General features: G+C 50.9%; 1 protein-coding gene across 1 annotated transcript in view; it reads left to right on the top strand.

Annotated features, from left to right (window-relative positions):
* Positions 1–25,158, top strand: part of IL17RD (interleukin 17 receptor D) — a 106,508-nt gene that overhangs the window by 66,049 nt on the left and 15,301 nt on the right. Inside the window, exons 2-11 of the mRNA XM_075320654.1 lie at positions 9,307–9,361; positions 10,814–10,933; positions 14,453–14,571; positions 15,885–16,005; positions 17,359–17,403; positions 17,492–17,643; positions 21,014–21,079; positions 22,178–22,232; positions 23,280–23,390; positions 23,696–23,880. Of these exons, the coding sequence (XP_075176769.1) occupies positions 9,307–9,361; positions 10,814–10,933; positions 14,453–14,571; positions 15,885–16,005; positions 17,359–17,403; positions 17,492–17,643; positions 21,014–21,079; positions 22,178–22,232; positions 23,280–23,390; positions 23,696–23,880 (1,029 nt within the window). The remainder of the gene's footprint in view (positions 1–9,306; positions 9,362–10,813; positions 10,934–14,452; positions 14,572–15,884; positions 16,006–17,358; positions 17,404–17,491; positions 17,644–21,013; positions 21,080–22,177; positions 22,233–23,279; positions 23,391–23,695; positions 23,881–25,158) is intronic.

The raw sequence follows: 25,158 nt of genomic DNA, 5'->3' as shown, positions 1-25,158 counted from the left end.
CTCTCGCGCTCTCTCTCGCGCTCTCTCTCGCGCTCTCTCTCGCGCTCTCTCTCTCGCGCGTGCGCTCTCTCTCTCGCTCGCGCTCTCTCTCGCGCTCTCTCTCGCGCTCTCTCTCGCTCGCGCTCTCTCTCTTGCGCTCTCGCGCTCGCTCTCTCTCGCGCTCTCTCTCGCGCTCTCTCTCGCGCTCTCTCTCGCGCTCTCTCTCGCGCTCTCTATCTCGCGCTCTCTATCTCGCGCTCTCTATCTCGCGCTCTCTATCTCGCGCTCTCTATCTCGCGCGCTCTCTCGCGCTCTCTCGCGCTCTCTCGCGCTCTCTCTCTCGCGCTCTCTCTCTCGCGCTCTCTCTCTCGCGCTCTCTCTCTCGCGCTCTCTCTCTCGCGCTCTCTCTCGCGCTCTCTCTCTCGCGCTCTCTCTCGCGCTCTCTCTCGCGCTCTCTCTCTCGCGCGCTCTCTCTCGCGCTCTCTCTCTCGCGCTCTCTCTCTCGCGCTCTCTCTCTCGCGCTCTCTCTCTCGCGCTCTCTCTCTCGCGCTCTCTCTCGCGCGTGCGCTCTCTCTCTCGCGCTCTCTCTCGCGCGCTCTCTCTCTTGCGCTCTCGCGCTCTCTCTCTCGCGCTCTCTCTCGCGCTCTCTCTCGCGCTCTCTCTCGCGCTCTCTCTCGCGCGCTCTCTCTCTCGCGCTCTCTCTCGCGCTCTCTCTCGCGCTCTCTCTCGCGCTCTCTCTCGCGCTCTCTCGCGCGCTCTCTCTCGCGCTCTCTCTCGCTCTCTCTCGCGCGCTCTCTCTCGCGCGCTCTCTCTCTCGCGCTCTCTCTCTCGCGCTCTCTCTCTCGCGCGCTCTCTCTCGCGCTCTCTCTCTCGCGCTCTCTCTCGCGCTCTCTCTCTCGCGCTCTCTCTCTCGCGCTCTCTCTCGCGCTCTCTCTCTCGCGCTCTCTCTCGCGCTCTCTCTCTCGCGCTCTCTCGCTCGCGCTCTCTCTCTCGCGCTCTCTCTCTCTCGCGCTCTCTTGCGCTCTCTCTCTTGCGCTCTCTCTCTTGCGCTCTCTCTCTCGCGCTCTCTCGCTCGCGCTCTCTCTCTCGCGCTCTCTCTCGCGCTCTCTCTCTCGCGCTCTCTCTCTCTCGCGCTCTCTCTCTCGCGCTCTCTCTCGCGCTCTCTCTCTCGCGCTCTCTCTCGCGCTCTCTCTCGCGCTCTCTCTCGCGCTCTCTCTCGCGCTCTCTCTCGCGCTCTCTTTCTCGCGCTCTCTCTCTCTCTCGCGCTCTCTCTCTTGCGCTCTTGCGCTCTCGCGCTCTCTCTCGCGCGCTCTCTCTCTCGCGCTCTCTCTCTCTCTCGCGCTCTCTCTCTTGCGCTCTTGCGCTCTCGCGCTCTCTCTCGCGCTCTCTCTCGCGCTCTCTCTCGCGCGCTCTCTCGCGCGCTCTCTCGCGCTCTCTCTCGCTCTCTCTCGCGCTCTCTCTCGCGCTCTCTCGCGCGCTCTCTCGCGCGCTCTCTCTCGCTCTCTCGCGCGCTCTCTCTCGCGCGCTCTCTCTCGCGCTCTCTCTCTCGCGCTCTCTCTCGCGCTCTCTCTCGCGCTCTCTCTCGCGCCCTCTCTCGCGCTCTCGCCCTCTCTCGCGCTCTCGCTCTCTCTCGCGCTCTCTCTCGCGCTCTCTCTCTCTCGCGCTCTCTCTCGCGCTCTCTCTCTCTCGCGCTCTCTCTCTCGCGCTCTCTCTCTCTCGCGCTCTCTCTCTCTCGCTCTCTCTCTCGCGCTCTCTCGCTCGCGCTCTCTCGCTCGCGCTCTCTCTCGCTCGCGCTCTCTCTCGCTCGCGCTCTCTCTCGCTCGCGCTCTCTCTCGCTCGCGCTCTCTCTCGCTCGCGCTCTCTCTCGCTCGCGCTCTCTCTCGCTCGCGCTCTCTCTCGCGCTCTCTCTCTCGTGCTCTCTCTCTCGCGCTCTCTCTCTCGCGCTCTCTCTCTCGCGCTCTCTCTCTCGCGCTCTCTCTCTCGCGCTCTCTCTCTCGCGCGTGCGCTCTCTCTCTCGCTCGCGCTCTCTCTCGCGCGCTTTCTCTCTTGCGCTCTCGCGCTCTCTCTCTCTCGCGCTCTCTCTCGCGCTCTCTCTCGCGCTCTCTCTCGCGCTCTCTCTCGCGCTCTCTCTCGCGCTCTCTCTCGCGCTCTCTCTCGCGCTCTCTCTCGCGCTCTCTCTCTCGCGCTCTCTCTCGCGCTCTCTCTCGCGCTCTCTCTCTCGCGCCCTCTCTCGCGCTCTCGCTCTCTCTCGCTCTCTCTCGCGCTCTCGCTCTCTCTCGCGCTCTCTCTCGCGCTCTCTCTCGCGCTCTCTCTCTCGCGCTCTCTCTCTCGCGCTCTCTCTCTCGCGCTCTCTCTCGCGCTCTCTCTCGCGCTCTCTCTCGCGCTCTCTCGCTCGCGCTCTCTCGCTCGTGCTCTCTCTCTCGCGCTCTCTCTCTCGCGCTCTCTCTCTCTCTCGCGCTCTCTCGCGCTCTCTCGCTCTCTCTCGCGCTCTCTCTCGCGCTCTCTCTCGCGCTCTCTCTCTCTCGCGCTCTCTCTCTCTCGCGCTCTCTCTCTCTCTCCCGCCGGACCCAGATTATTGGCAGTCCGCTCAACTCTACTTATAAGTTGATTTTTACTGTTCCACAAAGTAGCAAATAACACAACAGAAAGTGGAAACTTTTGGCCCCGAGTAAAACTTTTTGGCTCCTGTTATGGGAACAAGCTGCATATATATTAGACATTAATATATTCTAATATATATACATTACTGTAGATTGGGACGCGTTCAAGAAACTCCGGAAAGGCCCAAGGGGACGGTGCCCAGGCCGCGTTATCTGGAGCGCCACTTTTGGCTCCTCTGCATGAGGGTTACCGGCTACCGCAGCTCATGTGAGGGTTAAAGAATTGTCAAGTTTGGAAAAGACCCATAAAATAAATTCAGGGGGGGGGGGGGATCGGGCTGCAGGGACCACCATCAATCAGCTGCCATCAGTGGAAGAATTCAGCAGCAACTGTTCAATGCCTCTGCAGCGCCACCTCAGGGCAAAGAAAGCATTACATGTTTCGGTTCTCAGTCAAATCCGTGACCTGTGCGTGCAAAGGAGGAACGTGCTGGGTCTTCCACAAATGCATTCGTGTATTTTGGCTTTTAAAGTGGACTTTTCACTGGATTGTTTGTTTAATTTGGGCACGTCCTCCAGTTGGATTTGCTCCACATATTTTGGAACAGTTTTTTTTTTTCTTCTGTGCCCCTCAGTTCCAAAGTAATTGCCCCCTCATAAAATAGGTCTAAATTGTGCCTTTTAATTGGGCCTGTATCACAGAACGTCTCTTCGGGGATGTGGCTGTGTTTTGATTGGCCAGTGTCAGAGAAGTAGTAAACGCCCACGCAGAGCCGTTCTATGGGGAAATTTGCACCAAGAATATTTGGGGGCATAAGTTTGAATTGGAGGGGCGCAGAATTAAAAGAAAAGCTGTTCTAGAATTAGTGGAATAGTGCAAATTAGAGGAGGTAAACCATTTTAAATAAAAATAAAAAAAATAAAAAAAACATTGAAAAGTCCTCTGTAAAGGATATATTTACATGGGACTGATTGGTTGAAAAAATTTCTCCAACCCTAGTGACGTGTCACGCCCTGGACTAGCCACGTAGTCACACACATAATAACTTGCACCCCCCCCCCACCCACCCTAGACAGTAACAACAGTCAGACAAAAATCCTTGGTGCCTCCCTCCAGGGTCTGATGTCCACACAGGGTGGGGCGGAGCCAGGCAGTTGACCCCACCCACCGAGGGGTTCACAGGCCTGGAGGCGGGAGTCAGATCAGTTTAGGAGGTGAAAGTGAGAGGAGTAAATCGTCTCCGTGCGTCTGGGTCGCAGCCCGGGCACTGACAGCAAGGTTGGCAGACGGTGGTGGCCGTCTGCAGGAGTTGGTGGAACTCTGCAAAGCCGTAAGGACCGGGGCTGGGAGGTGGCCCACCGGTAACGAACCGGGGAGCGGAGTGAAGCTAAGCACACAGGCAGGGCCATCGGACCCCGACCAGGCTTGGAGCCGCCGTCAATAGTCAAATCCGAGTGTGACAGGAACCCCAGGGGTTTCCCAACAACCAAGTCCCGACAGAAGGCAAAAGTCCACACCGTGAGGATATACAGCCACCGCCACAGGCTAGAGATCCAAGGGCCAGCGCCTGCGGGCAAAACGGGCTCCTACGGCACCTGTACGCCGGGGAGCGGACTACCGGTGGGCAACCACAGGAGTTAGAACATTCTAAAAGGTGCAGGGAAAGACGGCCACCATCAGCCGTCCGGGGAGAGCACAAAAACACTGCAGCCGGCTGCGGGACCCGTCCATCCGGCCGTTTTGGTTTACCAGAGACTCTGTCAGTGATTGTCTGAGTGAGTACACCAGTGCCGTCCTGCACCGCGCCGCGCTGTCCCTGCAACCCTGCACCCCAGCCATCCAGCCTCCCCGTTCCACCACCGGGCCCCGGGATCACCAACTACCTACCCACGAAGGGGGACAACATCCTAGCTGCTCCCTACCATCTCTCCCGGGATCCCAGTCACCAGCAGCGGTGGTGCCATCATCACCACGTCCCACGGGTGGCGTCAAGAACAATCTCCCCCACCCAAACTATCCCTTTTCACTCACGGGTGAGGAGCGCTGCTCGAGTCCCCGGGTCCGGCCCACCGCTCGAGCCACCGAGCAGCAGCAGCAGAAGCCCCGGACCCGAGCGTGGCGAGCGCGTCCCCTCCGCCCGCGACACATCTGCGGGACGTGTTTGCAATTCAAATATACTCGAATCGATGGGGCGCCGACAAATGAGACGCCTCTTAGCACTCAAAATCGGTGTACCCTTTTATATTGCTGGCAGGGTTTGTGCACCATGAGGCGGTTGTGTGCACAGCTCCCCAAACACGAGGACGATCCTCGGCGGCTGTGTTCCTGTTAATTAGAGGACACCGGAGGAAGTTCCTGTTATTTGGTTAAACAGATGGCTCCGCACTAATATCGCCCCGGGCACTGCTATACAGATCCCCCAGATAAAGGACGCTGCAAGAGTTGTTTTTTTAGTTTGTGTTTAGCCCGTATATAATAGGTGACTTGTATCATCTCTGTATACAAAACACGCATCGGGAACAAACACATCCTCGCTGTGGATTTTAGTTGACGTCTTTCATATTTTAACAGATTGGTGAAAGAAAGAAGAAAATCCAACGTTTTTGTACAATGACACAAAACCTTTTTGTAACTTTATTTTGAACTTTTAAATACTTTCCAAAAAGTTTTCAGTGCAGTGGAAGTAATGGTGACTTCTACTTTTGAGAAGTATATTTTGTGTGTGTGTATATATGTGTGTATATATATATATATATATATATATATATATATATATATATATATATATATATATATATATATATATACACAGTCATATGAAAAAGTTTGGGCGCCCCTATTAATGTTAACCTTTTTTCTTTATAACAATTTGGGTTTTTGCTATTTCAGTCTCATATATCTAATAACTGATGGACTGAGTAATATTTCTGGATTGAAATGAGGTTTATTGTACTAACAGAAAATGTGCAATCCGCATTTAAACAAAATTTGACCGGTGCAAAAGTATGGGCATCTCAACATAAAAGTGACATTAATATTTTGTAGATCCTCCTTTTGCAAAAATCACAGCCTCTAGTGGCTTCCTGTAGCTTTTAATGAGTTCCTGGATCCTGGATGAAGGTAGATTTGACCATTCCTGTTTACAAAACAATTCCAGTTTAGGTAAGTTTGATGGTCGCCGAGCATGGACAGCCGCTTCACATCATCCCACAGATGTTCAATGATATTCAGGTCTGGGGACTGGGATGGCCATTCCAGAACATTGTAATTGTTCCTCTGCATAAATGACTGAGTAGATTTGGAGCGGTGTTTTGGATCATTGTCTTGCTGAAATATCCATCCCCTGCGTAACTTCAACTTCGTCACTGATTCTTGCACATTATTGTCAAGAATCTGCTGATACTGAGTTGAATCCATGCGACCCTCAACTTTAACAAGATTGCCGATGCCGGCATTGGCCACACAGCCCCAAAGCATGATGGAACCTCCACCAAATGTTACTGTGGGTAGCAAGTGCTTTTCTTGGAATGCCGTGTTTTTTTGCCTCCATGCATAATGCCTTTTTGTATGACCAAACAACTCAATCTTTGTTTCATCAGTCCACAGGACCTTCTTCCAAAATGTAACTGGCTTGTCCAAATGTGCTTTTGCATACCTCAGGCGACTCTGTTTGTGGCGTGCTTGCAGAAACGGCTTCTTTCGCATCACTCTCCCATACAGCTTCTCCTTGTGCAACGTGCACTGTATTGTTGACCGATGCACATTCACACCATCTGCAGCAAGATGATGCTGCAGGTCTTTGGAGGTGGTCTGTGGATTTTCCTTGACTGTTCTCACCATTCTTCTTCTCTGCCTTTCTGATATTTTTCTTGGCCTGCCACTTCTGGGCTTAACAAGAACTGTACCTGTGTTCTTCCATTTCCTTACTATGTTCCTCACAGTGGAAACTGACAGTTTAAATCTCTGAGACAACTTTTTGTACCTTCCCCTGAACAACTATGTGGAATAATCTTTGTTGTCAGATCATTTGAGAGTTGTTTTGAGGAGCCCATGATGCCACTCTTCATAGGAGATTCAAATAGGAGAACAACTTGCAAGTGGCCACCTTAAATACCTTTTCTCATGATTGGATACACCTGCCTATGAAGTGCAAAGCTCAATGAGGATACAAAACCAATTTAGTGCTTTAATAAGTCAGTAAAAAGTAGTTAGGAGTGTTCAAATCAAGAAATTGATAAGGGTGCCCATACTTTTGCACCGGTCAAATTTTGTTTAAATGCGGATTGCACATTTTCTGTTAATACAATAAACCTCATTTCAATCCAGAAATATTACTCAGTCCATCAGTTATTAGATATGACACTGAAATAGCAAAAACCCAAATTGTTATAAAGAAAAAAGGTTAACATTAATAGGGGTGCACAAACTTTTTCACTTTTTCATATGACTGTATATATATATACATAATCTATATATATGTATATATATATATATATATATATATATATATATATATATATATATATATATATAGTGATATATATATATATATATATATATATATATATATATATATATATATATATATATATATATATATATATAGTGATATATATATATATATATAAATATAATTTTATATATTATGTGTGTATGTGTGTGTATATATATATATATACAGTGCCTACAAGTAGTATTCAACCCCCTGCAGATTTAGCAGGTTTGATAAGATGCAAATAAGTTAGAGCCTGCAAACTTCAAACAAGAGCAGGATTTATTAACAGATGCATAAATCTTACAAACCAACAAGTTATGTTGCTCAGTTAAATTTTAATACATTTTCAACATAAAAGTGTGGGTCAATTATTATTCAACCCCTAGGTTTAATATTTTGTGGAATAACCCTTGTTTGCAATTACAGCTAATAATCGTCTTTTATAAGACCTGATCAGGCCGACACAGGTCTCTGGAGTTATCTTGGCCCACTCCTCCATGCAGATCTTCTCCAAGTTATCTAGGTTCTTTGGGTGTCTCATGTGGACTTTAATCTTGAGCTCCTTCCACAAGTTTTCAATTGGGTTAAGGTCAGAAGACTGACTAGGCCACTGCAACACCTTGATTTTTTCCCTCTTGAACCAGGCCTTGGTTTTCTTGGCTGTGTGCTTTGGGTCGTTGTCTTGTTGGAAGATGAAATGACGACCCATCTTAAGATCCTTGATGGAGGAGCGGAGGTTCTTGGCCAAAATCTCCAGGTGGGCCGTGCTATCCATCTTCCCACGGATGCGGACCAGATGGCCAGGCCTCTTGGCTGAGAAACAGCCCCACAGCATGATGCTGCCACCACCATGCTTGACTGTAGGGATGGTATTCTTGGGGTCGTATGCAGTGCCATCCAGTCTCCAAACGTCACGTGTGTGGTTGGCACCAAAGATCTCGATCTTGGTCTCATCAGACCAGAGAACCTTGAACCAGTCTGTCTCAGAGTCCTCCAAGTAATCATGAGCAAACTGTAGATGAGCCTTGACATGACGCTTTGAAAGTAAAGGTATCTTACGGGCTCGTCTGGAACGGAGACCATTGCGGTGGAGTACGTTACTTATGGTATTGACTGAAACCAATGTCCCCACTGCCATGAGATCTTCCCGGAGCTCCTTCCTTGTTGTCCTTGGGTTAGCCTGGACTCTTTGGACAAGCCTGGTCTCGGCACGGGTGGAAACTTTCAAAGGCTGTCCAGCTAACAGTAGTTCCATAAGCCTTCCACTTCCAGATGATGCTCCCAACAGTGGAGACAGGTAGGCCCAACTCCTTGGAAAGGGTTTTGTACCCCTTGCCAGCCTTGTGACCCTCCACGATCTTTTCTCTGATGGCCTTGGAATGCTCCTTTGTCTTTCCCAGGTTGACCAAGTATGAGTGCTGTTCACAAGTTTGGGGAGGGTCTTAATTAGTCAGAAAAGGCTGGAAAAAGAGATAATTAGTCCAAACATGTGAAGCTCATTGTTCTTTGTGCCTGAAATACTTCTTAATACTTTAGGGGAACCAAACAGAATTCTTGTGGTTAGAGGGGTTGAATAATAAATGACCCTCTGAATAAACTTTTCACAATTTAAAAAAAAAATAAAAAAAGAAATAACATTCTTTTTTGCTGCAGTGCATTTCACACTACCAGGCTGATCTACAGTCCAAATGTCACAATGCCAAGTTTATTCCGAATGTGTAAACCTGCTAAATCTGCAGGGGGTTGAATACTACTTGTAGGCACTGTATATATTATGTATGTACAGTATATCTATTTATATACAGTATACATAGTTTAATATATATTAGTTTAACCTTTTATTCTCATCTCAGTGGATGGAGGTTATTACTTAGCACTTCTAAAAACCAGCACTTTTGCAATTTACTGCCAACTAAAATTTCCACCCGTTCTTGAGATATTACCAGATTTTGATTGTTTACAGGTCGTTGCTTAGGAGACCGGCCACCGCTGCTGTCTCACTTGTTAGCAGTGCGCTGGAGCTGGCCGGGGTTAGGAGGTAACGGCGCACTGCAACGATCTTGGCCGCTTTAAAGAAGATCTTGCAAACTCTGCTTTCTAGCAGCAGTGGTCGGTCTCCAAGCCAACAAGCCGGTTAAAAAAAAAAAATAAATAAATTATAATTTTCAGCTGTTCTTGATATATTAACACTTTTTTATGGATTTTTTAATGGATTTTTTTTCTCTCCATAGGGCACATCCTTAAATAAGAACAATGGACAACCCAATGTCACCTTCCGATACGACAGTAAGTGCTACATTCACATTTGGAAGCGGAGTTACTGTAAAATATAAATTGCCGTTCTCCAAATTGCCACTTCTCACTTTTATTTCGGTGTGGAAAGCGGCCATTGGTGGATGCTATGAATTAGCAAATGGGAGTCATGTTTCCCCCATTCTTTTGATAGGGGGAGGTCCATCTATCCGGCGTCTGTGGCAGGATTCTTGGATTTGCCAGAAATGCTCAAGATCCTAAATTCTCTTCACTCCATTAGCAATAGGAAAAGTCATAAATGTTTACGGGTTTGTTGGCAGAAGCGGATGCACCATGTGCAAGGGAAGATCTCCAGCAACAGATACACCATGTGCAAAGGAAGATTTCCAGCAACAGATGCGCCATGTGCAAAGGAAGATTTCCAGCAACAGATGCACCATGTGCAAAGGAAGATTTCCAGCAACAGATGCACCATGTGCAAAGGAAGATTTCCAGCAACCAATGCGCCATGTGCAAGGGAAGATCTCCAGCAACAGATGCCCCATGTGCACAGGAAGATTTCCAGCAACAGATGCACCATGTGCAAAGGAAGATTTCCAGCAACAGATGCCCCATGTGCAAAGGAAGATTTCCAGCAACAGATGCACCATGTGCAAAGGAAGATTTCCAGCAACAGATGCACCATGTGCAAAGGAAGATTTCCAGCAACAGATGCACCATGTGCACAGGAAGATTTCCAGCAACAGATGCATCATGTGCAAAGGAAGATTTCCAGCAACAGATGCCCCATGTGCAAAGGAAGATTTCCAGCAACAGATGCCCCATGTGCAAAGGAAGATTTCCAGCAACAGATGCCCCATGTGCAAAGGAAGATTTCCAGCAACAGATGCACCATGTGCAAAGGAAGATTTCCAGCAACAGATGCACCATGTGCACAGGAAGATTTCCAGCAACAGATGCACCATGTGCACAGGAAGATTTCCAGCAACAGATGCATCATGTGCAAAGGAAGATTTCCAGCAACAGATGCATCATGTGCAAAGGAAGATTTCCAGCAACAGATGCAACAGTTTTACCAACCATTCTTGACAGTAGAGATCTTGCTGTATGCAGGAATAGGGCTGGAGATCGCACCACAAGCAGATGGCATATCATCATCATCATATGAACCTAATTATACAGATTTATGATTTATGTTTTCATCTTGGTGGGGTATAGAGTTATTAAAATGTGCACCCGAGGTGGTATAGGCCACTTGCACACATCAGTGTTTCAGACCGTGCTGCACTTATTGGCCGTCGGGCTCCTGACTTGCACTTGACGGTCTCATAGGCCAATATTAGACTGTGAACGTCGGGGTCAGTCCGTGTATCCCGGTCCGAAACCAGGACATAGTAAGAAAAGTGCGTCAGCCTTGTATTATTAATTTAGCTCATATGTTTTGATGCATCAGAAATCATACAAATGATCGATTTCTCCTTTCAGACTGCACCGTTAATTCTGGAGGGAAGCACCTGATTGCCGATATGCAGAATATAACCATCAGTCAGTACTCGTGCAATGACCAGGTGGCCATATCGGTTATGTGGACACCAAGTGCTACAGGTAGGTCCGAAGGCTATATATGGATATAGATGTATATATATATATATATATATATATATATAAGTATTGGCTTGTATGTGGAGGGAGCGCTGCCTGGCACAGAGAATGTATGAAGGAACCGAACGGCATAACTAGCGCTGCTGCCCCTTCATTATAAAAATCGGGGAAACTTGTATCTGCTGAACCCCATTAGTCAGTAAGTGATAAAATGCCATCACCTACCATGATGGGAAAATCCATTTTAAGGGTATGTGCCGACGATCAGGACCTGCGGGGCCAGGCGTCTCCTCCGGACGAGAGTGCAGGAGACCACAGCTGCTTGTGCCCACGATCACGACATGCGGGGCCACGAGTCACCTCCGGAGGAGAGTGCAGGAGACCACAGCTGTTTGTGCCCACGATCAGGACCTGCGGGGCCACGAGTCTCCTCCGGACGAGAGTGCAGGAGACCACAGCTGCTTGTGCCCACGATCAGGACCTGCGGGGCCACGAGTCACCTCCGGAGGAGAGTGCAGGAGACCACAGCTGCTTGTGCCCACGATCAGGACCTGCGGGGCCACGAGTCACCTCCGGACGAGAGTGCAGGAGACCACAGCTGCTTGTGCCCACGATCACGACCTGCGGGGCCACGAGTCACCTCCGGAGGAGAGTGCAGGAGACCACAGCTGCTTGTGCCCACGATCAGGACCTGCGGGGCCACGAGTCACCTCCGGAGGAGAGTGCAGGAGACCACAGCTGCTTGTGCCCGCGATCAGGAACTGCGGGGCCACGAGTCTCCTCCGGAAGAGAGCGCAGGAGACCACAGCTGCTTGTGCCCACGATCACGACCTGCGGGGCCACGAGTCACCTCCGGAGGAGAGTGCAGGAGACCACAGCTGCTTGTGCCCACGATCAGGACCTGCGGGGCCACGAGTCTCCTCCAGAGGAGAACGCAGGAGACCACAGCTGCCTGTGCCCACAATCAGGATTCGGTGCGTTGCGGTTTCCTTGCTGTGTTCTCCCTACGGAGGACGAAGTGGCAGCAAAGAGTTGACATGCTGTGGCTCAGATAGCCGCACCGCAGGTCAGTTTATGCTGCGGGCCGCACACGCACAGTGGGCAGGACATTTCTAGAAATCCATCCACTGCTTGTACTGCACAACGCAGCTTTTTGGACACAGCAAAAAAACTGAGCATCCAAAATGCTGCAAACCCTGATCGTGGGCACAAAGCCTAAAGGTTTTGTTTTGCCGTAAATACTTGAATCCACCGTGTTGTGAGAACGGATGCTTATTGTGACATATGGGATTGTTTTGCTTTTCCATCATTTATCGATGTTATTAATTTTCACATGGTGTTTTGCACATTTTGGTTCTGCAGTTATATGTAACTACTCAGGACAGAAAGACATAAACTGTCCCCTGCCCAAATATACTCGCCGCCGGTTTCCTTGTCCACCAAAATGTAGGAGCCGCAGTCTGTTTTATGTTCACAGCTCTCCGGGGTTATCCACTTCTTTTACATTGATGGCCTGTCCTTAGGAGAAGTCACTAATGTCTGATCGTCCGGGGTCCAACACCCGGCACCACCACGGATCAGTTGTTCTCGGCGGACCAGGCGGCCGGAAATGCTCCGTTCTGGAGCTGCTCCGTCTTCTGATAGCGGCCACGGCCGGGTACTGCACATCTGCCTCCTATTGATGTGAATGGGAGATAGGTGTGCAGTTCCTGGCCGCATCTGCTATCAGAAGAGTGGGCAGCTCCGGACCTGGGCCTTTCCAGCCGCAGGGCACCGCCGGCACGGAGAGCAACTGATCAGCAGCAGTGCAAGATATGTGACCCCAGATGATCAGACATTGATGACCTATCCTAAGGATTCGCCATTATCTGCCGTCCTGCCCATCTCCCCGTCGTCTGCCGTCCTGCCCATCGCCCCATCGTCTGCCGTCCTGCCCATCGCCCCATCGTCTGCAGAGCTGCCCATCACCCCGTCGTCTGCCGTCCTGCCCGTCGCCCCGTCGTCTGCCGTCCTGCCCATCGCCCGATCGTCTGCAGAGCTGCCCATCGCCCTGTCATCTGGAAACCTCCCCATCGCCCCGTCGTCTGCAGACCTCCCCATCGCCCTGTCATCTGGAAACCTCCCCATCGCCCCGTCGTCTGCAGACCTGCCCATCGCCCCGTCGTCTGCCGTCCTGCCCATCGCCCCATCGTCTGCAGAGCTGCCCATCACCCCGTTGTCTGCCGTCCTGCCCATCGCCCTGTCATCTGGAAACCTCCCCATCGCCCCGTCGTCTGCAGACCTCCCCATCGTCCTGTCGTCTGCAGACCTGCCCATCGCCCCGTCGTCTGCAAACCTGTCCATCGCCCCGTCGTCTGCCGTCCTGCCCATCTCCCTGTTATCTGGAAACCTGCCCATCGCCCCGTCTGCAGACCTGCCCATCGCCCCATCGTCTGCAAACTTGCCCATCGCCCCATCGTCTGCAGACCTCCCCATCGCTCTGTCGTCTGCAGACCTGCCCATCACCCCGTTGTCTGCCGTCCTGCCCATCGCCCTGTCATCTGGAAACCTCCCCATCGCCCCATCGTCTGCAGACCTCCCCATCGCTCTGTCGTCTGCAGACCTGCCCATCGTCCCATCGTCTGCAGATCTGCCCATCGCCCCGTCGTCTGCAGACCTGCCCATCTCCCCATCGTCTGCCGTCCTGCCCAACGCCCTGTCATCTGGAAACCTGCCCATCGCCCCGTCTGCAGACCTGCCCATCACCCCATCGTCTGCAAACCTGCCCATCGCCCCATCGTCTGCAGACCTGCCCATCGCCCCGTCGTCTGCAGACCTGCCCGTCGCTCCGTCGTCTGCAGACCTGCCCGTCGCCCCGTCGTCTGCAGACCTGCCCGTCGCCCCGTCGTCTGCAGACCTGCCCGTCGCCCCGTTGTCTGCAAATCTGCCCGTCGCCCCGTCGTCTTCCGTCCTGCCCGTCGCCCCGTCGTCTTCCGTCCTGCCCGTCGCCCCGTCGTCTTCCGTCCTGCCCATCGCCCCGTCGTCTGCCGTCCTGCCCGTCGTCTGCAGACCTGCCCGTCGCCCCGTCGTCTGCAGACCTGCCCGTCGCCCCGTCGTCTGCAGACCTGCCCGTCGCCCCGTCGTCTTCCGTCCTGCCCGTCGCCCCGTCGTCTTCCGTCCTGCCCATCACCCCGTCGTCTGCCGTCCTGCCCATCGCCCCGTCGTCTGCCGTCCTGCCCATCGCCCCGTCGTCTGCAGACCTGCCCGTCGCCCCATCGTCTGCTGGCTGACATTGCTCAATGTGCAGGGAGGGACCGAATCCGAGTGTGAACCAAACTTTATAAAACGTTTGTCCAAATTCCGGGTCTGTTACTTTGTAGCACTGGGGATATTAAACCGTTGCGGCGCCGGCAGACCCCGGCGTTTGCTCGTCTGCACTGAACTCATCTGTAGCAGCTTTATACTTTTTGCATTCAAGAAAGTAAAAAAAAAAAAAACCCTTTTGTTTGAAGGGAAGGAAAAAGTGAGTGTCGTATTTTCCAGGCATCGAGTATCTGAAAGGTTTTCGCATTATTCTGGAGGAGCTGAAGTCCGAGGGGCGAATGTGTCAGCAGATGGTGCTCAAGGATCCGAAGCAGCTGAACACCGGCTATAGGAAAGTGGTAAGTAAAATCCTCTGCCCCATCAGTCATCTGAATGTGCCGGGGGCTGGGTGAACAGAGGGATTAATACTGCAGCTGGAGTATTTACTGCTGTTGATGGATCCAGCACTTTTTTCCTCCCTCATCTGAGATCGGCATGATGTAGGGACAGAGACCCTGATTCCAGCGATGTATCACTTAGATTACTGGGTTCAGCAGTTCTGACACAGAGGTTTTAGATTTAGCAATGTAGTAGAGCTGAGAAAGCTAACTCCTCCCCCAGGCTCTGTATATACAATATCTATATACAGTGAGCTACTAATCACAACAGGGGGCGTGCCGAACTAGCTGAGCTTGTCCATCAATGATAACCTTCTGAAGCAGAAACAAACATTGCCGGTAAACAACTGCACACAGTGCGTTTTTAGATGTAGCAGAGCTCAGAAAGCTGCCTCTGCCCTTACCTGGCTCTGTATATACAATGTCTGTAGACAGTGACCTGCTAATCACAGCAGGAGGGGGCCCCAAACTTTGACATAGTCCAGTAATAATAACCTTCTGAAGCTAAAACAAACATTGCAGGTAAACAACTGCACATAATGAATTTTTAGATGTAGAAAGTCACAGAGCTCAGAAAGCTGATCCCGCCCTCACCATCCTCTGTATATATAATTTCTATAAACAGAAAGCTGCTGATCACAGCAAGGGGTGTCCTGGACTAGGTCAGAAAGTTTGGGGTGCCCCCTGCTGTGATTAGCAACTCACTGTCTACAGACATTGTAAGTACAGAGCCTAGTGTGGGCAAGCTTAGCTTTCTGAGCTCTGTGAAATGCTACATCTAAAATCTCACTGTGTGCAGCTGTTTACCTGCAATGTTTGTTTTAGCTTCAGAAGGTTAACAGCTGCACACAGTGAGTTTTTAGATGTAGCATTTCACAGAGCTCAGAAAGCTAACCTTGCCCACATCATTCTCTGTACATACAATGTCTGTAGACAGTGAGTTGCTAATCACAGCAGGGGTGCCCCGAACTTTCTGACCTAGTCCAGTAATAACCTTCTGAAGCTAAAACAAACATTGCAAGTACTGGACTCACAATTCAGGACCACCCTCTGGACTAGTAATTTAGTGCTGTGTTTTTTTCCTGAAATTATCTACATTATTCTGCTCAGCTCTCCTTCTGTAAATCATGCTTTCTACAGATCGGGCGACATGTGCAATATGACAGAAGACGAGCAATTAAAATATAATTGGGTTAATTGGGTGGAGCTGTGGTTAATTTGCGCTCTTTATACTGAGCCTTTACCTTTGATCTGAATCCCCCTTTTCTGCGCAGGTTATGGAGACTCAGCCGTTTATGAATCTGAAGTTTGAAACCGATTATTTTGTGAAAATCGTTCCCTTTCCTTCCATCAAAAATGAGAGCAACTACCATCCGTTCTTCTTCAGAACCCGCAGTAAGTGTCCCCAGCACTGACCGCGCTCCTCCGCCGGCTTCTTCTATGGCTATTTCATTTACTGTTTTTTAACTTCGTTTTTGATGTTTTTAGTCTGATTTTTGTTTGCACCAAATTCTATTATTTTGTGCCTTTTTTTTGTCCTTTTTATTTGTTTGTCTTTTCTTTTTGCACAAGCCTAGTTCAGTCCCTTCTGGAGAGATTTTATATATGCCTCAATTTTTGTGTGTAAATTTTGGATCGTTTTAGCTGAACATGTGCCATTTTCCGCAGGGGCCCATACACGTTAGCTGGTCGACCAGTGTTGCCAAAGTAGGGGGGGTCAGGTTGTCTTTTTTTCGTTGACCAGTGTTGCCAAAGTAGGGGGGTCAGGTTGTCTTTTTTTCGTCGACCAGTGCTGCCACAGTAGGGGGGTCAGGTTGTCTTTTTTTTCGTCGACCAGTGTTGCCAAAGTAGGGGGGTCAGGTTGTTTTTTTTTCGTCGACCAGTGCTGCCACAGTAGGGGGGTCAGGTTGTCTTTTTTTCGTCGACCAGTGTTGCCAAAGTAGGGGGGTCAGGTTGTCTTTTTTTCGTTGACCAGTGTTGCCAAAGTAGGGGGGTCAGGTTGTCTTTTTTTTGTCGACCAGTGTTGCCAAAGTAGGGGGGTCAGGTTGTCTTATTTCGTTGACCAGTGTTGTCAAAGTAGGGGGGACAGGTTGTCTTTTTTTTGTCGACCAGTGTTGCCAAAGTAGGGGGGTCAGGTTGTCTTTTTTTCGTCGACCAGTGTTGCCAAAGTAGGGGGGTCAGGTTGTCTTTTCTCTGACATGTTAAGGGTCTCTTTCTCCCGTCTTCCATTGCAAAGTGCATGCATACTTACCAAAACTGAGCATGCATATGTGATGTTTAATCTATAGAGACGACCGCTATAAAGAAAGTGACGGAATCCAAATAACTCTTAATAATGTGAATGAGCCTAGAAATGGAAGTTATATGCACACGTCAGTGTGTTCGCAATGCACAGATTCCCGTCCCGAGGCTTCACTATTTGCCGTTGGAAAGCTTAGCGTTGCGTCTGTTTGCAGGATTATGTGAAGTGAGACATCGTCTGCCGGTCGCTGGGAGGATTCTGTTCCTTCAGACACCGCAGCCTCGCACCTCTTCACAGGAAACGCCGCTGTTAACCCTCTCCCTTCCCTTATACACTGGCTTTTCAAGTAATGGCTGGACAAGCCATAGTGCCGGAGTATTTGACCCCTCTCCTTATTCTGCTTCACCAAATTCATGGCCGCGTGCAGCCATTTTTTTGCCGTATAGTGCGGGGCCGCTGTGTAATCTCGCTTTCCTCCGGTACTGACTGTATCCATCTCTTTTCAGCTTGCGAGACTCTGCTGCAGCCGGACAATCTGACCTGCCGCCCGTGTAAGTCCTCTGCAATTTATGGCCGATTCCTGGAAAAAGTCTCCGTAATCTACAAGACCGATAACTCCTCTTCTCTCTCTTCACCCAGACTGGAAGCCGAAGAACGTGAATGTCACCCAGCAGGGCGTGAACATGCAGGTCTCCTTCGACCACGCGCCCCATAACTTCGGATTTAACGCCTATTACGTAAACTACAGGATGAAACACGACTCTTCTTATAAACAGAAGATCTGCCGGCAGGTGCGATTCCAGGATTTCCTCTTCCACGTTTCCCCTTTTTCTTGTTGTCTTCGGATTGTTTGGGCTGGAGCAGATCTTCACACTTTGGTTTTTAGTATTGGGTCCTCCTTGTTGTGAGACAGTTAACCGGCCAGAAAGGAAGTTGGATGAAGTGAAGCAAAGGTTCTGGGCTCGGTGCCGAGATTCTTTACTGTAGGAGTTATCATCACGGTCTTGTGTGTGTTGGATCCTGGCGCTGTTTGCAGAGGGAATGCTCGGAGGCATTGCTAGGACGCTTTCCAATCTGCGTCAGCAGCGTATGAAGTCTGCTTCCCCATAGGCGGCCCACGGGCGGTCCTGTGACAGAGGAGCATGGCGAGCTTACAGTGATAGATTTAGAGAGTTGAGAGTACCAAGCGCCAAGTTTATGGCTGTAAGCACAAAGTGTGAAGCGTTTTCTCTCATGTATTCCATTTAATGTTCCTGGTATATGACCCTTAATGCCTGGCCCTTCCTTTTGTCCTGGACATTCTTTCCTTCCTTCCTTCCGTGACCTGGCCACTCTTTCCTTTCTCCCTTATCTTTGCCCTTCCTTCCTTACTTCATTCCTTGCCCTGGCTCTTCCTTCCTGCCTTGCTCGCCCTTTTTTCGGCTCTTGCACCGGCCCTTCCTTCCATCCTTTCTCTCTTGCCCTGGCCACTCCTTCCTCCCTTGCCCTGGCCACTCCTTCCTTCCTCTCTTGCCCTGGCTCTTCTTTGCTTCCGTGCCCTGGCCCTTCCTTCCTTTCCTCCCTTACCCTCGCTTTTTTTTCCTCTTTTGCCCTTCCTTCCTCCTTTGTTCTGGCCCTTCCTTCGTCCTTTGCCCTGGCTCTTCCTTTCTTTCTGGCCATGGCCCTTCCTTCCTTCCTGGCCCTTCCTTTCTTCATCCCTTGCCCTGGTCCCTCCTTCCTTCCTCCCTTGCCCTGGCTCTTCCTCCCTTGCCCTGGCTCTTCCTCCCTTGCCCTGGCTCTTCCTCCCTTGCCCTGGCTCTTCCTCCCTTGCCCTGGCTCTTCCTTCCTTCCTCCCTCCCTTGCCCTGGCTCTTCCTTCCTTCCTCCCTCCCTTGCCCTGGCTCTTCCTTCCTTCCTCCCTCCCTTGCCCTGGCTCTTCCTTCCTTCCTCCCTCCCTTGCCCTGGCTCTTCCTTCCTTCCTCCCTCCCTTGCCCTGGCTCTTCCTTCCTTCCTCCCTTGCCCTGGCTCTTCCTTCCTTCCTTCCTCCCTCCCTTGCCCTGGCTCTTCCTTTCTTCCTCCCTTGCCCTGGCTCTTCCTTCCTTCCTCCCTCCCTTGCCCTGGCTCTTCCTTCCTTCCTCCCTTGCCCTGGCTCTTCCTTCCTTCCTCCCTTGCCCTGGCTCTTCCTTCCTTCCTCCCTTGCCCTGGCTCTTCCTTCCTTCCTCTCTTGCCCTGGCTCTTCCTTCCTTCCTCCCTTGCCCTGGCTCTTCCTTCCTTCCTCCCTTGCCCTGGCTCTTCCTTCCTTCCTCCCTTGCCCTGGCTCTTCCTTCCTTCCTCCCTTGCCCTGGCTCTTCCTTCCTTCCTCCCTTGCCCTGGCTCTTCCTTCCTTCCTCCCTTGCCCTGGCTCTTCTTTCCTTCCTCCTTTGCCCTGGCTCTTCCTTCCTTCCTCCCTTGCCCTGGCCCCTCCTTCCTTCCTTCCTGGCCCTAGCTCTTCCTTCCTGGCCCCTCCTTCTTCCTTCCTGGCCCCTCCTTCTTCCTTCCTGGCCCCTCCTTCCTTCCTTCCTGGCCCCTCCTTCCTTCCTGGCCCCTCCTTTCTCCCTTCCTTCCTGGCCCTGGCTCTTCCTTCCTGGCCCTGGCCCCTTCTTCCTTCCTCCCTTGCCCTGGATCTTCCTTCCTGGCCCTGGCCCCTCCTTCCTGGCCCCTCCTTCCTGGCCCTGGCCCCTCCTTCCTGGCCCCTCCTTCCTGGCCCTGGCCCCTCCTTCCTGGCCCCTCCTTCCTTCCTTCCTGGCCCTGGCTCTTCCTCTCTTGCCCTGGCTCTTACTCTCTTGCCCTGGCTCTTCCTCTCTTGCCCTGGCTCTTCCTCCCTTGCCCTGGCTCTTCCTCCCTTGCCCTGGCTCTTCCTTCCTTCCTTCCTTCCTCCCTTCCTCCCTTGCCCTGGCCCCTCCTTCCTTTCTTCCTGGCCCCTCCCTCCTTCCTTCCTGGCCCTAGCTCTTCCTTCCTGGCCCTAGCTCTTCCTTCCTGGCCCCTCCCTCCTTCCTTCCTGGCTCCTCCCTCCTTCCTTCCTGGCCCCTCCTTTCTCCCTTCCTTCCTGACCCCTCCTTTCTCCCTTCCTTCCTGGCCCCTCCTTTCTCCCTTCCTTCCTGGCCCTGGCTCTTCCTTCCTGGCCCCTTCTTCCTTCCTCCCTTGCCCTGGATCTTCCTTCTTTCCTTCCTGGCCCTGGCTCTTCCTTCCTGGCCCCTCCTTCCTGGCCCTGGCTCTTCCTTCCTGGCCCCTCCTTTCTCCCTTCCTTCCTGGCCCCTCCTTTCTCCCTTCCTTCCTGGCCCCTCCTTTCTCCCTTCCTTCCTGGCCCCTCCTTCCTTCCTTCCTTCCTGGCCCCTCCTTCCTTCCTTCCTTCCTTCCTGGCCCCTCCTTTCTCCCTTCCTTCCTGGCCCCTCCTTTCTCCCTTCCTTCCTGGCCCCTCCTTCCTTCCTTCCTGGCCCTGGCTCTTTCTTCCTGGACCCTCCTTCCTGACCCTGGCCCCTCCTTCCTGGCCCTGGCTCTTCCTTGCTCCCTCTCTCCCTTGCCTTTGCTCTTCCTTTCTTCCTTCCTTTCCCATGTGCTGCTGATACACTATCTGCAGTCACTATTTGACCTCATCGGGGAAGTTACTAATGGCTGGAGATATCTCTGTACCGGTCATACACAGGGAGGATCTATACTCTGCTGATGCTTATGATTAAGGACTTATCTACATTCCAACTGTCCGAAACGCGTCAAGCCATGATGTTTTCATGGAACCGATGATGTTTTTCTTGGATTTTTAATCGTTGAATAAAGTTTCTACACTTTTATATATTTTTCGTTGGATTTATATTTTTCCTATCCTGGAATTGGTGCTGAGTCCCGTCCTTTCTCCTTGCTAGGATCTAATCTATACTCTGCAGTTATTCAGCACAGACTAATGATCTTTAGAAGTCTGCGTTCACACCCAGCAGTCGTGCTGCGGTTTTAAGCCCTGCACTTCTGCGCTCTTTCCATTATTTCCCTGTCTCACATGCAAGTCCCTGCTGTTGTGCAAGTGAAACAAACTTTTTGTAGTAAAATTGATTGTGCAGGGAAACATTATAGAGACCGCAGTGGACACAGAGTTGAAAGCTGCAGCGTGACCGCAGCGTGTGAACACAGGCTTACTGTATAATTCTTCTAGGTTCAGAACACGGACTACACAAACTGTCTGCTGCAGAACGTGTCTCCCGGGGAATACGTCATTGAGGTAATATGGCCGTGAGTCTTATCTGTGTGTTACATTTGTGCCTGCACCAGCCTAGGACAGCTGCAGTTACAGCACATGAATCCGTATATACACGGGGGGCATCACTGCATCATCCTTAGGGGCTCGCTCAGACATCTGTGCACATCGGTCCGATTAGGGGCCACAATGCACGGACGGTTGTGGTCCTCGTGCCCTGGACTCTGCAGCCTCGTAGTCTCGGGTCACATCATATTGTGACAATCTCCGCTTCTGACTGATACATTCACATTCCATGACAATATAGAACGTCGATACTTATGTCTTACTCTAATCACCCACTAGAGGGCGCTGAATCACCGCAAATTGCAGAATACGAAACTTTCCCATCTGTGGGAATAAACAAACACAAGCCTTCCGGAATTCAGGCAATATACAGACTTTATAATATTTAAAGGGATTGTCCACTGAAAACACCTTATCACCTATCTGCTTATTTTTGGGGCTCCCTCCACTGTCACCTGCATCGATCATCAGAAATGGTAATTTGTATCCCTGTTACACAATGTAGCTGGAGGTCAGACGCCGGCGCTGCGCCATTGTCTCTCTACAGCTCGGTGCTGTGCAGCGTCACAGGGAATGAATGTAGCTGGAGGTCAGACGCCGGCGCTGCGCCATTGTCTCTCTATAGCCCGGTGCTGTGCAGCCTCATAGGGAATGAATGGAGCGGCAGCTCAGACGCCGGCGCTGCACCATTGTCTCTCTACAGCCCGGTGCTGTGCAGCCTCATAGGGAATGAATGGAGCGGCAGCTCAGACGCCGGCGCTGCGCCATTGTCTCTCTACAGCCCGGTGCTGTGCAGCCTCATAGGGAATGAATGGAGCGGCAGCGGTTGAGGATTTGCAGCTCCATTCACAAAGGATAGAAAAATCCCCTTTTCTGCAGATTGGTGCAGATCAGTGGTCAGACCCTCCCCGATCAGTAAGTGCTCACCTTCCCTGTGTGCAGGTGAAGACTTATTATTTCACCCAACAATCCCTTTAAGAGTCACACAATGTATTGCATATAGAAGTCTTGCTTTGTCTTAATCTTCCTTTTGTTTTCTACTTTTCTTTTTTCCAGCTTCTTGATGACACCAACATAACGCGGCGCTCCATGCACTACTCTCTAAAACCTGGTATGTACATGGTTAATGTATAGGCTGCTAAGATAATATATGCAAGGATTGGATACTAGAGCAAAAATTGAAATGGTGGTGGTGGTTCTGGAGGGACTGGTCTTCGTGGTAGTGATGGTGGTGGTGGTGGTCCTAGAGGGGGTGGTTTTGGTGATTTTCCTGGAAGGGGTGGTCTTCACGATAGTGAAGGTTGTGGAGGGGATATGGTCTTGGTGGTGATGGTCTTAGAGGGGGTGGTCTTGGTGGTAGTGATGGTGGTCCTGGAGAGGGGATGGTTTTGGAAGTGATGGCCCTGGAGCGTGTGGTCTTGGTGGTGATGGTGGTGGTCCTTGAAGGGGAGGTGGTGTTATTGGTCCTGGTGGTCGTGGTCTTGGTCCTGAAGGGGGTGTTCTAGGTGGGAGTGGTCCTGTATGGGGTGGTCTTGGTAGACGTGGTCCTGGAGGGGGTGTTCTTGGTGGTGATGGTTCTGTAGGGGGTGTTTTTAATGGGGCTGGTCTTGTAAGGGAGTGTACTTGGTTGCAGTGGTTCTGTAGTGGGTGGTCTTGGTGGTGCTGGTCCTCTAAGGGGGTGTACTTGGTGGTGGTTCTGTAGGGGGTGTTCTTGGTGGTGCTGGTCCTGGAGTGGATGGTCTTGGTGGTGCAGGTCCTCTTAAGGGGTTGTTCTTGATGGTGCTGGTCCTGGAGTGGATGGTCTTGGTGGTGCAGGTCCTCTTAAGGGGGTGTACTTGAGGGTGGTAATTCTGTAGGGGGTGTTCTTGATGGTGCTGGTCCTGGAGGGAGTGGTCTTGGTGGTGCTGGTCCTGGAGGGGGTGGTCTTGGTGTTGGTCCTGGTCCTTTCTGGGGGTTATCTACTTGACCTCTTTGCCTTCCATGTTTCAGTGTAGCAGGCTCGCCCGCCTCTTGGGCCTGACTCCTGTAGTGTGAGTGCGGTCACCAATTCCCTAAAATGGTGATCGCGCATGCACAGGCCCTTCTGAATAATGGGTCATTGGGGACCCTGCGGTTGGGAGTGGATGGTCTCTGACCACTGTCCGTCTTTCTGTTGTAGTGCATTCTCCGTGGGCCGGACCGATTCGAGCCATCGCCATCACGGTGCCTTTGGTCATCATTTCTGCCTTTGCGACACTGTTTACCGTTATGTGCAGAAAGAAACAGCAAGGTAAGTGCCGAAATGAAGCAGGGGGTGCCAATTGAAGAAGTAAATGTCACATTTATGAATTAGTGGGGTCTGGCACCGGTGAGGTCTCCTTGGTAGGGGCATCAGAGGATGTGGGGTGATGGGGGTATCTGTAATGGATAACACCGGCACAGTACCGGCTCTCCGTGCACCTCTCCTGGCAGAGGCCAGATCTGACGGGGGTTTATGCACACGATTGTATAGTTGATCCATGCACTGCAGATCTGGGTTTGGTTTTTCTTTGGTAGCCTTTGTTCCGGCGCTGATTTTCTTCTTACCTTTTGTAGAAAACATCTACTCGCACCTTGATGAGGAAAGCTCCGAGTCCTCCACTTATGCCGGAGGCCTCCACGTGGAAAGGCCACGGCCGCGGCCTAAAGTCTTCATCTGCTACTCCAATAAGGACTGTCAGAAGCACATCAACGTCATCCAGTGCTTCGCCTACTTTCTCCAGGATTTCTGTGGATGTGAAGTGAGTCACTAAGTATAAAGCGCACAACTGAGTGCAGCCTGCGGCTCCGCGCCAACAGTAACTGATTTTTGCAATTGATGGGCCCACATTCATCTCAAAAAACAGAGCCCCATTGAGCATATTTTGTGCATAGGGGGTTGTAGGCCGGGGCCCCGTCACATCCTGCTTTCTGTGCAGAGGTGGTCGCACACGCGCAGCTCCCTCCATTCTGGAGCCTCCTGCTACTTTTCCTTAAATATACAGATGGGAATAACTCTTATAGATTGTTATAAACTCTTATTTAACCCCCTCTTGCCCCCGCCCGACACAACAGTGTATTGTGTCTGGTGCTGATACATAGCGCAGGCTCAGGAGCTGAGCCTGCACCGCACATGACCGGTGCCAGCTGTGTTATACAGGTGGCATTTGCCTCTAAGAGCTGCAACCCCAGCTTTGATCACTGCTGTCTAACCCCATAAATGCCGCGGTCCAATCTCTACAGCAGCTTTTAAGGTGCTTGATCCTGTTTAGGTGCCAATCGCACTTCATAAGAATCCATTATTTATTTATTTTTTTTCACCATTGTATTGCATAAGCAATCAAAGGATCGCAGGTTCATATAGGGACTAAAGCGAAAAAAAAATGTTCCGAAATAATAATAATTTGGAATTTCCCCCCGCTTTTTTACCTTTTTCAATACAGATTTTAAACATATTCGGCGTCTGCATTTCTACAAATTCTGGTCAAAATCTGCAATTATTTACCGCATTTGTCAAAAAAGTAAAAATCGAAATGGGAAAGAAAAAGAAAGAAAGATGCAATAGAAAGCGCTCAAGTATCATATGTACCCCAAAACTGCATCAATAAAAAGTACAATTTTACACCCAAATGTAAATTTCTCACACAATTCAGTCGATAAAAAATAAACAAACAAATTGTAGGTCACTGAAAATGCACAAGACACAAACACATTTCTATGTTTTTATTTATTTTTATTCTTATTTTTTGCTGATTTTTTTTTTACTTTTTTCACTTCTTAAAACTAAAAATAAAAAAACAGACACAAAAAAACCCAACATATTTTTCGAATTATAAGACCCACTTTTCCTCCCAAAAATTTGGGAGGAAAGTGAGGGGTGTGTCTTAAAATCAGAATGTAGCTTACTGGGGGTTGATGGAGATGGGTAGCAGGAGGCAGGGGCAAGCAATGCTGTGCATGGTCTGTGCCAGCTGGGCTAGGTCTGCGGGGGAGTGAAGACTTCAAATAATGGAACCCTGAGCCAGCGCATGCGCAGATGA

This window comes from Anomaloglossus baeobatrachus, chromosome 8 (assembly GCF_048569485.1).
Source record: "Anomaloglossus baeobatrachus isolate aAnoBae1 chromosome 8, aAnoBae1.hap1, whole genome shotgun sequence".
NCBI lineage: Eukaryota > Metazoa > Chordata > Amphibia > Anura > Aromobatidae > Anomaloglossus > Anomaloglossus baeobatrachus.
Note: the sequence above shows the minus strand (reverse complement) of the source record. Positions and strands in the feature narration are given on the sequence as shown.